Source organism: Microtus pennsylvanicus, chromosome 14 (genome assembly GCF_037038515.1).
Source record: "Microtus pennsylvanicus isolate mMicPen1 chromosome 14, mMicPen1.hap1, whole genome shotgun sequence".
Lineage (NCBI taxonomy): Eukaryota > Metazoa > Chordata > Mammalia > Rodentia > Cricetidae > Microtus > Microtus pennsylvanicus.
Window position 1 is genome coordinate 64,265,774 of NC_134592.1, and position 12,901 is coordinate 64,278,674.

At 42.3% G+C, this 12,901-nt stretch overlaps 1 protein-coding gene across 20 annotated transcripts in view; it reads right to left on the reverse strand.

Moving 5' to 3' along the window:
• Nucleotides 1-9,461: 9,461 nt before the first annotated feature.
• Nrcam (neuronal cell adhesion molecule) overlaps nt 9,462-12,901 on the reverse strand; it is a 267,755-nt gene continuing 264,315 nt past the window's right edge. For 9 of the 20 annotated variants that reach the window (XM_075947299.1, XM_075947290.1, XM_075947289.1 and 6 more), the window contains one exon: nt 10,572-10,846. In XM_075947299.1, coding sequence (XP_075803414.1) covers nt 10,695-10,846 — 152 coding nt within the window. In that variant the 3' untranslated portion in view covers nt 10,572-10,694. Of the gene's footprint in view, nt 10,847-12,901 lie in introns of all 20 variants that reach the window. The other 11 variants (XM_075947316.1, XM_075947311.1, XM_075947310.1 and 8 more) reach the window with 3 other exon arrangements.

Consider the following 12,901-nt stretch of genomic DNA (forward strand, 5'->3'; position numbering starts at 1 on the left):
GTGTTCCCTTGGGGAACAGGGACTCTTTAAAGCTCACACATAGCTGAGCTCTGGTGCACAGCAGGTGCACTGGAAGTATGCTGTGATGCATGACATGCACTCCTAATTAATCAAATGACTCCTTGCCCTACACTTTTATGGCATTTCTCTAATTTAGTTCTGTGCCACATGGGAGAATATGTTCCTGCCATGACTACAGTTCTATAGTTTTACTGAAAGGCATTTAAAGGCCATTGAACCCAAAGACCTATTCTGTGCACATCAGTCCTAGCATTCCTGTGTGTGTGTGTGTGGGGGGGCTTCTTAGCAGAAGAGACCCAGGCTGTGCCTAGTGTGGGGACTTCTCTTGTCTATTCTGCCTAATAAGACTCTGGGTCAACGAGTACGCTAAAATATAGAGCACAACCAGAATTTGTTATCAGAAGTAGTGATGGTTTCTGGGAAAGAGAGGAGCGATAAGAGGATGTTAAGGATAAAGAATGACATAGCAAGGCACAAGTAAGACTTGCATGGTCCAGTCCCTTCGGGTGCCCAGAAGTCCCAGGTGAAATCACAAACCAAATTCTTAAAGAGAGCAACCAAGCTCAATGAAAACAACCAGAATAAGAACCTAAAGAAGAAATGAGCTATCATCTAAAGATGCTGTGTAGTATGATGAATTAGGATCCAGGTTGTTAGTTTTGACCTTACCAAGTGAGCAAGTTGTTAAGGGATTTCTATCAATGGAGTAATTTTATAGTTATCAGAGGATTCTCAAAGCCATAAGCATTCAGTGAGCTAAGGGGCCGGTGATGCTTTGTTACAGTATGTGGACTTTGAACTCTCTGTCTCACAGATGCCCTGTGCTTCTGCCGCTTTGGAAAACCAGGAGTTACCCTGCTAGCTGTAATAGTGAACTCATCCTATGTGACTCCTCTAGAGGCCTGTCAAGGGTGATAGCCTCTAAACGGAAATGCCAAAGATCTTCCGAGTAGATTATCTTTTGTGTTCACAAATCCCCTGGATCATCCCGGTGTCTCCACACAAAACTTTCCTGATTTCAATGGAATTACACTTTCCAGAACCCCAAGTAAAGATCCCGCTGTTCCTCCTAAGGCCACTATGCTTGTACTAAAACCAGACCTCTCAGCTGCTTCCAGTATAAGACCAAGCAAGGCCAGGACACTGAAGCCTGCTGGTTCCTGGGAGACAATGGTTGTCCCTTAGATGACTACCTATAGTTTGAGGAGTCCCGGTAACTGTGCTAATCTGCACTGGATTGCCTAGCCACCTACCTAACTCTCCTTTCCTTTCTTCTTTCACAGTGGCTACATCTGCACCTTAACCTGAAGGCTCCGTCACAGGTAAATCATGAACAAAGTTCCTGAACTGCTCAACCTACCTCAGTGTCTGCTCTGGGAAGACTTAGGTTTGAACAGATTATCAACCATCTCACAACTAGCTGGATGAATGACTTCACTCATCCCTATTCAGTTAGAGCCATCAGTCTTTGTAAAAATCTTATTAAAGAACCCAGGCACAGATTTATATCAAGAGATGGTTGGCAATTGGCTTCCATTTCTTTATCTGTTTATTATCTAATTTACATTAAGGCTTTAGAGATTCCTAGGACTAGAATTCAAACAGAATCTGTGACTAGAGGGGAGGCATCAGTTGGGAATAAGTGTGATTAGTAAGTGTACTAAAGCAACAAAAAGAAACTAGGTGGTGTTTTTCTTTTCAAATACAATATTGTTCAGTGTTGCTATTGTGTGGTATTAACTTGTATGTGTGCGTTCCAAAGATGACACTATGTACTGCTTCGATGTCCTAACCTCATGTGCCTTGCTTTTGCGTCCATCAGCCATTCATTTGTTCTAGTGTACCTATAGATGTGTTGATGTAACAAAGTTTTTGCTGTGGAAAAACTCTATTTTTGTGGCATTCTTAACATGTGAGCTTCATGTAGGGACATACAGATGATATTCTGATGCAAGCAACCTCAGTATGGTCAGAGAAAACCCATATGCCTCATTGGAAACAGGATTCAGATTCCACTGCAGTAGAACAAGGGATTTCTCAAATCCACCATCTTGAGGTATTTTATTCCCATGTGTGTCTGTTTTCTAAATATGCTTCTATATACCTCTTCTGGAACAGATGATTGCACTGAGAAAAACAATTCCATTCTTGTTCAATCAATGCCCTGGTGCAGCGCTACAACGATACAACGATAATTCCATGTACTCTCTGCTTTCTTATACTCATTCTGAAACTACAATTTCCAGTGTTCTTAACAGTCTTCCCCTTTTATTAAATATGGATTTTTCTCATCCAATATAATCTGAATACAGTTTCCACGCTTCTACTCCACGTTCCTTTCCACCTCTTCTCCCACTGAGATCCACTCATTTTCCATCTCTCATAAGAAAAGAACAGGCTTCAGAGATAACAATGCAACATAACAAAATAAAATATAATGAGATAAAATTAAAATTATCATATCAGAAGTGGGGTTAGGGCCCAGCTGCCTTGCTGGTAGTGGTATGGGAGCTGGAGGGGCATAGGATGTGCCCTAGGGTTTAGTTAGGGTCTGGACTTTGGGGCAATTCACCTGACAGGCCAAACACTCACCTGTTTTTTTCTTAAGCTTTTTATTTTTATTTTTTTTAAAGCAATTTGGGGTTTACTGCATGCCTTTTACAATGTGGTGACATTTTTCTACTCTTGTGACACAGCTTGACTGGCCAGCTTTTGCTTGGAAACACGCATTCTTTCTTTCACAATGTGGCCTAGCCAGTGTTGCTGTTTTTAAAAATAATTCTTATTGCTGCTGTTTTTCAGGGACTAAAATTGCAAAATTAGGCCAAGCAAGTCTTCCCTCTGATAGCCGGAGTTTAACGGTCTCCATTTTCTTTTTTTTTTTAAATTTATTTATTTATTAAGGATTTCTGCCTCCTCCCCGCAACCGCCTCCCATTTCCCTCCCCCTCCCCCGATCAAGTCACCCTCCCTCATCTGCTTGAAGAGCAATCAGGGTTCTCTGACCTGTGGGAAGCCCAAGGACCGCCCACCTCTATCCAGGTCTCCTAAGGTGAGCATCCAAACTGCCTAGGCTCCCCCAAAGCCAGTACGTGCAGTAGGATCAAAAACCCACTGCGATTGTTCTTGAGTTCTCAGTATTCCTTATTGTCCTCTATGTTCAGCTAGTCCGGATTTATCCCATGCTTTTTCAGACCTAGGCCAGCTGGCCTTGGTGAGTTCCCGATAGAACATCCCCATTGTCTCAGTGTGTGGGTGCACCCCTCGCGGTCCTGAGTTCCTTGCTCGTGCTCCGTCTCCTTCTGCTCCTGATTTGGACCTTGAGATTTCTGTCCCGTGCTGCTCAGTCTCTGTCTTCTTTCATCGCCTGATGAAGGATAATATTCATGAGGATGCCTATGTGTTTGTCTTTGGGTTCACCTTCTTACTTAGCTTCTCTAGGAACATGCATTATAAGCCCAATGTCCTTTATTTATGGCTAGAAACCAAATATGAGTGAGTACATCCAATTATAAAATGGGGCACTGAGCTGAACAGAGAATTCTCAACAGAAGAACTTCAAATGGCCAAAAGACACTTAAGGTCATGCTCAACTTCCCTAGCGATCAGGGAAATGCAAATCAAGACAACTTTAAGATACCATCTTACACCTGTCAGAATGGCTAAAATAAAAAACACCAATGATAGCCTTTGCTGGAGAGGTTGTGGAGAAAGGGGACACTCACCCATTGCTGGTGGGAATGCAAACTTGTGCAACCACTCTGGAAAGCAGTGTTTCGGTTTCTCAGGAAATTCGGGATCAACCTACCCCTGGATCCAGCAATACCACTCTTGGGAATATACCCAAGAGAGGCCCTATCATACAACAAAAGTATATGCTCAACTATGTTCATGGCAGCATTGTTTGTAATAGCCAGAACCTGGAAACAACCTAGATGCCCTTCAACGGAAGAATGGATGAAGAAAGTATGGAATATATACATATTAGAGTATTACTCAGCAGTAAAAAACAAGGACTTCTTGAATTTTGCATACAAATGGATGGAAATAGAAAACACTATCCTGAGTGAGGTAAGCCAGACCCTAAAAGAGGAACATGGGATGTACTCACTCATATTTGGTTTCTAGCCATAAATAAAGGACATTGGGCTTAAGCTTTTTAAAGGCCTTATGGGAATCCATGCCCCAGACGGTGGGTGGCGTTTTGTAGGCAGAGGCTGCTCTTTCATTCCCAGTCACCCAGACCAAAATAATCACACAGAAACTATATTAATTACAACACTGCTTGGCCTATTATCTCGGGATTCTTATGAACTAACTCTTACATCTTAAATTAACCCATTTCTACTAATCTGCGTATTAGTACAAGGCTGTGACTTTTGGCTAAGGATCTGGTGTCTGTCTCCTTCAGCAGCTACATGGCGTCTCTTTGACTCTACCTACTTTCTCTATATATCCCTGTTCAGATTTCTCAGCTGGTTTTACTATCCATTGGCCAGAACAGCATTAACCAATAAAACCAACACATATACAGAAGGACATCCCACATCAGCGACTGTGGTACCACAGGCTAGCTGAAGTTACTTCTCCATTTATGTTTTCTTGTCGCATGTTGGAGCACAAATGTATGAAGCTTCCTTGTTGGGTTTGCCTGGACCATCAGTTAGCAAACAATGACATGAAGACTTGTCAATTATGAAAGCCTGGCCTTTAGCTTAGGCTTTTATCCTAACTAGCTCTTATAACTCAAATTACTCTGCTTCTATTTTTCCACATTCTGCCACATTCTTTCCACCTCTCTTCCATTCTATATGTCTGACTTGCTCTGCATCTTGCTGGTATCATCACCTCTATTCCTCCCAGAGTCCTTTCTCTCTCCCAGGAGTTCCACCTATTCTCTTCTGCCTATCTTTTTGTCTTTTAGGTCTTTATTAAACCAATCAGAAGGTGCCTTATGCAAAGACATACCTTTACAGTATGTGTCACTGCTCTGCTGAAGGCAACTTCAGAATTCTAACACTAAGCCCATGTGCTTAGTTGTGTCTGGGTGAATGACTGCAAACTGACCCTTTTCTCTTCCCAGAATTCTCCTGTTCTGTTCACTGCACCGATACTTCCTGCCTGACTACTGGCCAATCAACACAAGTGACGAATCTTTACAGGGCACAAGACCATTGTCTCACAGCAAACTCGCTTTTCCTTGGAATGTACACACTGCTCCACTGATGCAGGCAACTTCAGATTGGATGAGTAAAAATATCTGCTTCCTTCCAAACTGGATTTAGAGTTCACTGCACGAGAAGTACAGGGATTTTGTGAATGTGACATTGTGAGGGGTTTTAGTTGTGTTTGTTTTCTAAAGAAGTTTCTGTTACAGATGCTTGAGCTGAGCTAGTCCATTCATTTCCAGCTAATGTCCTGGTGCAGTGCTACAATAATTATCCCATACTCTGCTTCCTTGTACAGCAATCACCTCTTTTGTTCCAATTCATCTCTGTGAGTTATGCTGGTATAATGCAATTCTTGCTGCTGTCAAAGTCCTGCCATCATCTCTGCACTCCTAACAAACCGATTTTACCTAGGAATGTGATTGGTTTACAACAAAGAAGGACATGTGAGTATATTAATGTTGAAGTGCACCCGGAATGTGATTGAACCAGAGTGGAAGAGGAGATCTCAACAAAATTATCTGGAACAGAAGCAGTACACATCACCATCTTTGGCATGTGAACATGCAAATGACTAGACTTTAGTACAATGGCGAATTTGTAAAACCAAGGTGCTTCTCCTGAAGCAAAATCTAAATCCTGTTTACTACGAAACAGACTGGTTTATTTCTATACCTGTGTAGTAGCTTACATCAGAACAGAAGTGTCCATGTGCCTAGGAAAAGCATTTATTGAGTACACAGTAAAAAAAGGTCATACACTGACAGCAACAAAAACTGTGTCATACAAATGCACCACACAGAGAAGAACTGCAGGAAAATCTGTGATTGATTTACAAGTCCATTATCTTCTCACTGCACCAGAACACTAGTTGGACAAAAAAAGAATGAGAGATGGAAGAACACAGGATAAGATGTGTAACTTCTCCATCATACCTGTGTTCCTAGACTCCAAGGTGACTGCACTAGGGCAGACTCTGGCATGGACCTGGGCATTATTAGAAAGTGTGGAGTTAACAATCTCTCCTTTATGATGGTCCCACAAATCCCTAACGTGTCTTATTCGTGTATTGACATATTGAAGGCTAGCGTGTGACGGCTGGATCCCAACAGCCTTCCAAGTGTGGCTTTTTCAATAAATCACTTTCCTATTTAAAAAAAAATAAAGGATGTGTAACTTTAACAGTATTCAATTGCATCTTTAGAAACATGTGCACGGGTGACCAAAGCAAATAAGAGAGTAGAGTGTAAGAATCTGTGATGTCAACAGCACATGCCACCATTTTCAGAAAGAACACATGCAAGTGTCTAAAACACTGCATAGTGGAAAAAGCAGAGAAAGTCATGTCCTGTTTACAATGAAGCTGATTGCTTGATTCATGCACACTGCAGTTGCTTGCAACAAAAGAGCAACAAGTCCATTCCAAGGTGACATTGGTTTATTAGGAACACTGAAAATGCGGTGTTCAGACAATAGCACGAAGTGTGTTATGCCAGGGCTGCTCACAGATGTACTGCAGCAGATATGGTGACTGGTTTATGAGAAAGAGGAGCACATACGATGGTTATCACCGCATGAAGACACTGAGACACTGAAGCAGTGCACGGTGTCATCCTGGCTAACACAGACAGAAAGGAGTAAAACACCTCATGGTGGAGCAATAACAAAAATAAATAAATGAAAAGCAGGATTATTTACTGCAGAGGAAACTACATCCCATTTAGAATGAAGTTGTCTGCTGCTTGCATCATTGCTTGCCTCAGAACAGCAGCACAGATGTTCCTAGATAAAACAGGTTTGCTAAAAACAGTGGAAACAGTGGTACGTTTTACAATCACTTCATTATAGCGATGTACCTCACAGCAAAGTATTAGAAGAGAAGGGCTGATTGCTTCCCAAGAAAGCAGAGCAGAGGAGTTTATTGTCGTAACTCTGCAAAAGGGCATTAGGCTTAGGTTTGAGGTCATGAAAATAGCAGTATTTTCACAAGAGAAAGATATATATGATATCTGATCATTAATACAACTTATCAATCCTCACAGGAAAGTCCTGTAGGAGAAGTGGTGATCATTTTCCAATATGCAGAGCACTGAACCAGATTGTTAGTGTGAGGGCTGGGGTCACGTTAGGCTTAGTTTTCGGGTTAAGAACAGAAAACTGACTAGGAGGGCACCTGGGTTGGGATTAGGGTTAAGGTCAGTCTTTGGGTTGGGGTGAGGGTTAAGAACAAGAAAGAAATAGGAGAATCAAGCACAAAAATATGAAAGTTCAGTATCACACAGGGTCATGTGTAGAAAACACATCTGTAGTTTGTTAAACCCCTGCCCAGTTGGATGTTTTCAAAAGCAGCTCTATTTCTCCAGCAGTGAAACCTATGTTCTATTTACAAGAAATAATGGTTTCATCCTATAACTCTGAAGTTGCTTGCATCAAAATTGTTGTGCATATGTAACAAGGCAAAGCACATTTAAGTTACAAGAACTAGTTAGGAACAAACCTAAGCTAATGCTGAGCTCTCATAATTAATAATAAGTCTCTGTGTCATTTTTTGTGAGCTGACAGTCCAAGGGGGAAAAAAACCCTATTTACAGAAGAACATTTAAGGGAAAGCAGAGGATTCGAGTTCATCCATTTATTTTTAGAAGTTTTTTTATAATTATTTTTATATTTGTCTCTTACATTAAATATGAATTTTTATATTTAAAAATAAATCTCAATATTTGTAGAAAGTGCTAAAATGTACTAAAGTTTTATGTTGTTGATTCATGGCAAAGCTGTGTGACTTCTCTAGTCTTTTGTACCTTTTCTTTTCCACTGTTCCTCCATCCCCCTCTCCTCTTCCTGAATTTTCTTATTCCACATAAATACAAATGCAAGCTGCCCTACAACTAGCTGTGCAGGAGGATAATCTCGAATTTTTCCTTCATCTACCTCCTGAATATAATTCCTGTTTTACAGTATTACAGCGGTGCCAACATGCCCAGTCTATGTGGTGCTGAGCTTCTAACCCAGAGATTTCTGCTTGCTGGGCTCTACCAACTAAGTTCCTTCCACTCTGGAATTTCTGTGCAAATACTGTTACTACAGTCAAAAAGCAGAGGACTCAGGAGGGACTTTTGAGAGTCAAGTTCTAACACTTCTTTCTCACATAAAGAAAGGAAAATTTAGGGAGCTAAATAACAGCTAAAACCACATGCCAACTTTCCAACTCTCAAGCCCATGGCGGCTGGGCAGATTTCCTTAATTCTTGTTTTTAGAATGGGTGTTTTGGTATATAAATCATTCTAGAACATTTGAAGTTTTTAGAAGGAGAAATAGAGCTAGGAAATACTATAATCTCCACATAGATCCTGAGGTACATGGTAAATTTTCCTCATTTTACCGATGAAGAAACTATGGCACAAAGAATTTGAATAACTGGCCCATGATCAGTAGACAGTGACATTGGTTCCCTTGAGATGAGCTGATGCAGAAAGAAAGCAGGGACGGGCAGAGAAGACCAGAAGGTTGGGGCCATCGCAGAAATGAAACAAAACAGTCCTCAGTGCCCTTCCCTTCAATCTTACTGGACTTTGCCAAAGAAATGGTCAAAATCTTGGAGGTGTCAGGGAAATTCTTGGGTATCTTTCCTATTGTATACACTTCCTATTTATGTCTGTCTCTCGTTGATTTATTTTACAATTCTAAAAGTCCTGGGATACTGCTGTTAATGAAGATGAGCCTTGTCCATGGATAGAAATGCAATTATTCTTTGTTATATAGACTTCGGCAATGGATTACAGCAATTCTTATGGCCTGTCAATATGACGCACAACACAGAATTGTGGGCTGGAGAAAAGCTCATCTTGGGAGTTCACTGGCTATGCAGCTTAGCCAAAGTGTGGGCAGCAGGGTCATTGGGAGACCCTGACTCAAAGAAATGAGGTGGAGAGTGCTGGAGAGAGACACCCGACATTTTCCTCTGGCCTCCACCTGCATATTAACAGATGAGCACACAAGTGTATATCACACACGCACACGAGCATGCACACACACCACACACACACACACACACACACACACACACAGAGAGAGAGAGAGAGAGAGAGAGAGAGAGAGAGAGAGAGAGAGGCCTTTGCAGCTGAGGCTGTAGCTCAGTGGTAGAGTGATTGTCTTAGGTTCAACCATGAGCACTATCCCCCAAAGTCTTCCTTTGAATTGGTTATTACATTTTCCAAGTTCCTCAATTAATGAAACCAATAAAATCTTTGTTAGATGTTTTCTTTCTATTTTTAAGGGTATTGTGATTTTTATCTTTTAAAAACACTCATTTTTCATATCTGCCCAGCACTGCACTTCAGGCTTTGCCCTCTTCATGTAGATCCTGGGCACAAATCCACAAACCACAGGTCCAGTCCGGCCCACTCTCTGAATTTTTATGGTGTACATGCTAAGCAAGGTTTTTATATTTTCTAATGGTTTAAAAAAATAAAGAGAATAATAACATTTTTGTAGAATGTAAAGCAATGAAACATAAATTTTAGCATCTAAGTTTTTAACAATGACTCTGATTGCTTTCTGTGACTGTATTGTCTACACTACAAAGGAAGATTCAGCTAAGCCTGCATTGTCTACACAATGGTTCTCAACCTCCCTAATGTTGCAACCCTTTCAGTACAGTTCCTCATGTTGTGGTGATCCCCAACCATAAATTTATTTCTGTTGCTACTTCATAACTGTAGTTTTCTTACCCTTATGAATCATAATGTAAATGTCTTTGCTTTCTGATGGTCTTAGGTGACCCCTGTGAAAGGGGTCATTAGACCCTGAGGAGTCATGACCCACAGGTTGAGAGCTGGGAAGAGGCTACCCTGTCCAGAAAACCCCAATACTTACTATGCCTTTCTGGAAGTTGGTTCGACTGTGGTTTATTTAATGCTCTAGACTCTGAGCATTACCTCCAGGCACTTCTCCTAATTGTCCAGTCTGGCCTGGACAATTAAGGAAATTGTCTTCTGGGTGCACACAATGCATGTATTTGCAAAGGCATCACCAACCGAACTGTGCTCTCCTTACTCCTCCATACCTGGCTGTAAACCCTCTAACTGAGCTGTGCCTTGGCCTCCTGGCATCCCCAGACCTCTCTCCTGCTGGGTAACAGGAACATCCACATGTAACAGTGTTCTGCACCAGTTAACAATTAACTACCAATTGGCTTGTATGATAACATGATGAAAAGCAGTATTTCTTTTAATTTCCCAGCAATGAAACAGCACAGCAAAGAGTCAGTGGGGTAGAAGCGGTGATCAGCCCTTCAGGATTGACAAGAGGGACGCTTGGAGGAGCTGGCATGTGAGTACATTCCTGAGACACAGGTGTAAAGTCTTAGGAAGCCTGACCCGTTGTCCTGATGTATTGAACAGGGATGGGCAGGTCACGCAGCTTCCAGAAGTGCCCCTCACATTGCTTTCCATGGACCCATCTCTCTGAGGGCTCCAGGTCCGTCTAGCCTGTCTTTCCATCTTCACTAATTCCCAGGTTTTCCTGCTTTGTCCTTCTGGTGGGGGACCTTCTCCTCTCTTCCGCAGTATCCTGTGTCGACCGCTGTTGGAACTACAGTCTCCTCAGAGCACAGTTCTGTTGTTTCTGGAGACTCTGAATGTTCACTCCCAGAAGGCACTGTTAGAAAAGCCAATGGGTCATGTTCAGTAATCAGTAAAGTAGAAAGGTGATGAGAACAGCTGAGAGAAAGAAATAGGGTAAGGAACAAGAGTTTCAGAGCTCTGTGTGTGTGTGTGTGTGTGTGTGTGTATGTGTGTGCGCGCATGCATGCGTGTGTGCATGCATGCGTGTGTGAGGGTGCATGTGTGTGAGGGTGCATGTGGGGGGGGTGCATGTGTGGTGTGTGTTGCAGTTTAAAGGGGGAAAGAGCTTGCACCATGGAGTCAGACATTGCTGAGTTGGTGAGACAGATCTCTGCTGCAGCCGTGTGACCTTTGAGAAGAAAAGGAATGCTGCCTCACAGGCTGGAAAGAACATGAAATGGGTATGGTGTGCATATTGCCAGCATGGGGCTTGGCATTTAGCAGGCGCTGAAGGTAAGTTTTTTATTTTCTTCGTCCTTGCCATCCTACCACAGCAATTTCATGCTCAATAAAAGGGAACGGAATCTGAAAATATAAACCAGGCAGACATTGCAAGGCTGTTTGCATTTGGGAACAAAATGGGAAAGATTGTAATTTGCTAAAGATTGTTTCTTAGTGTTCTTGGGCTGCCAGAATAAAGCACCAGTTACCAGTCTGGATGGTTTAAACCACAAACATTTATTATCTCAGGATGTGATTTATTTTGTGAAGGCTGGAAGAGAAAAATAAAGGGGCTGGCTGCTTGTTCCTAGTGAGGCCTCTTTCTTGGTTTGCAGATTGTCTCCTTTACTCCATGCCTTCGTATGGCAAAGGGAGAGGGATGGAGTGGAGAGAGGGAGAAGTTGAAGAAGAGGGGGTGAGGAGGAGAAACAGAGGGGAAAGGAGAGAGAGGAGGAGAGGGCAGGAGGAGAGAGAGGGGTGCATAGGGAGAGGGAGAAGAGAAGAGGATAGAGGGAGAGGAAGGGAAGGAAGTAGGAAGGAAAGTGGAGCGGAGAGAAGGTGAGGAGAGAGGAAGAAGAGAGGAGAGGTGCTATTTGTAGACATGACAGTGTGGGATACACAATCCTTGTGCAGCCTGGAGAATGAGGAGTGACCTTATTCTTGTGAAGGGACCTAAAAGAGAACCCCAGCAAGGAGAAGCAAATGTAGATTACTCATGCCATGTCAATCACACCTCATTTAGATGGGAGATTGAAAGCCAAGAGACAGGATTTTGCTTAAAGGAGGCCCCGGATAATTTCTGGAAGGAGTAAGGTTGATTGTGGTGGCATTTCAATTGTATTTTAATAAATAAAGACTGCCTGAAGATCTGAGAGTCAAACAGTCCCACTGGTCAGCCCTACAGACCAGGTAATGGTAACACACACCTTTAATCGCAGTAGCCATAAAAACACGCACCTTTAATCCCAATAGTCACATTAGTTGCCACAGAAAATGGGCAGTACATGCCTTTAATGATGGTGGTGCACACCTTTAATCACAGTGGCACGTGCCACTGTGATTAATCCCAGACCTAGAGAGGATTATAAAATGAAAAAACAACTCTCAATACACAGTCTTTTTCTGAGATTCCAGGAAGCAGGATTGCCATTTTGGACTGAGGTTGAGGTAAGAGTCAGTGTTTGGCTGTTTTGCTTTTCGTATCTTCAGGCTGAACCCCAATTTCTCTCTCTGAGTGTTTATTAATCGTACTTCAGATGATGGTAAAAGTCCAACCTCAGAAAGGCTCCAAAGATGGCTTGTCACAGAGTCAGAACTGAGAAGCCTCTTCTGCATCAGGACCAGCTGTCCATACCCCCAGTGTGAAGAAAGACCTGGAGCGATGTTGGCCAGGCAGGGCTCTTGGGGACTGAGTTGTTCTCTAGTTGGCAGTTGACTAGAGAACACAAATGTAGCAACTGTATGAATGGAAATCAAATATTACTTTATTTCTAAGGTGAACATCAAATCTAGATCTTGGATTTGTCATCCGTATTTGGGTGCTCATATTCTATCTCATTAGGGTCCTTCAGCCACCCAACCAAGAAAGTCTGGGTGTGCTCTGTAACCTTGGCTTGACCTACAACATCATGCCCAACTGAACAGGTAG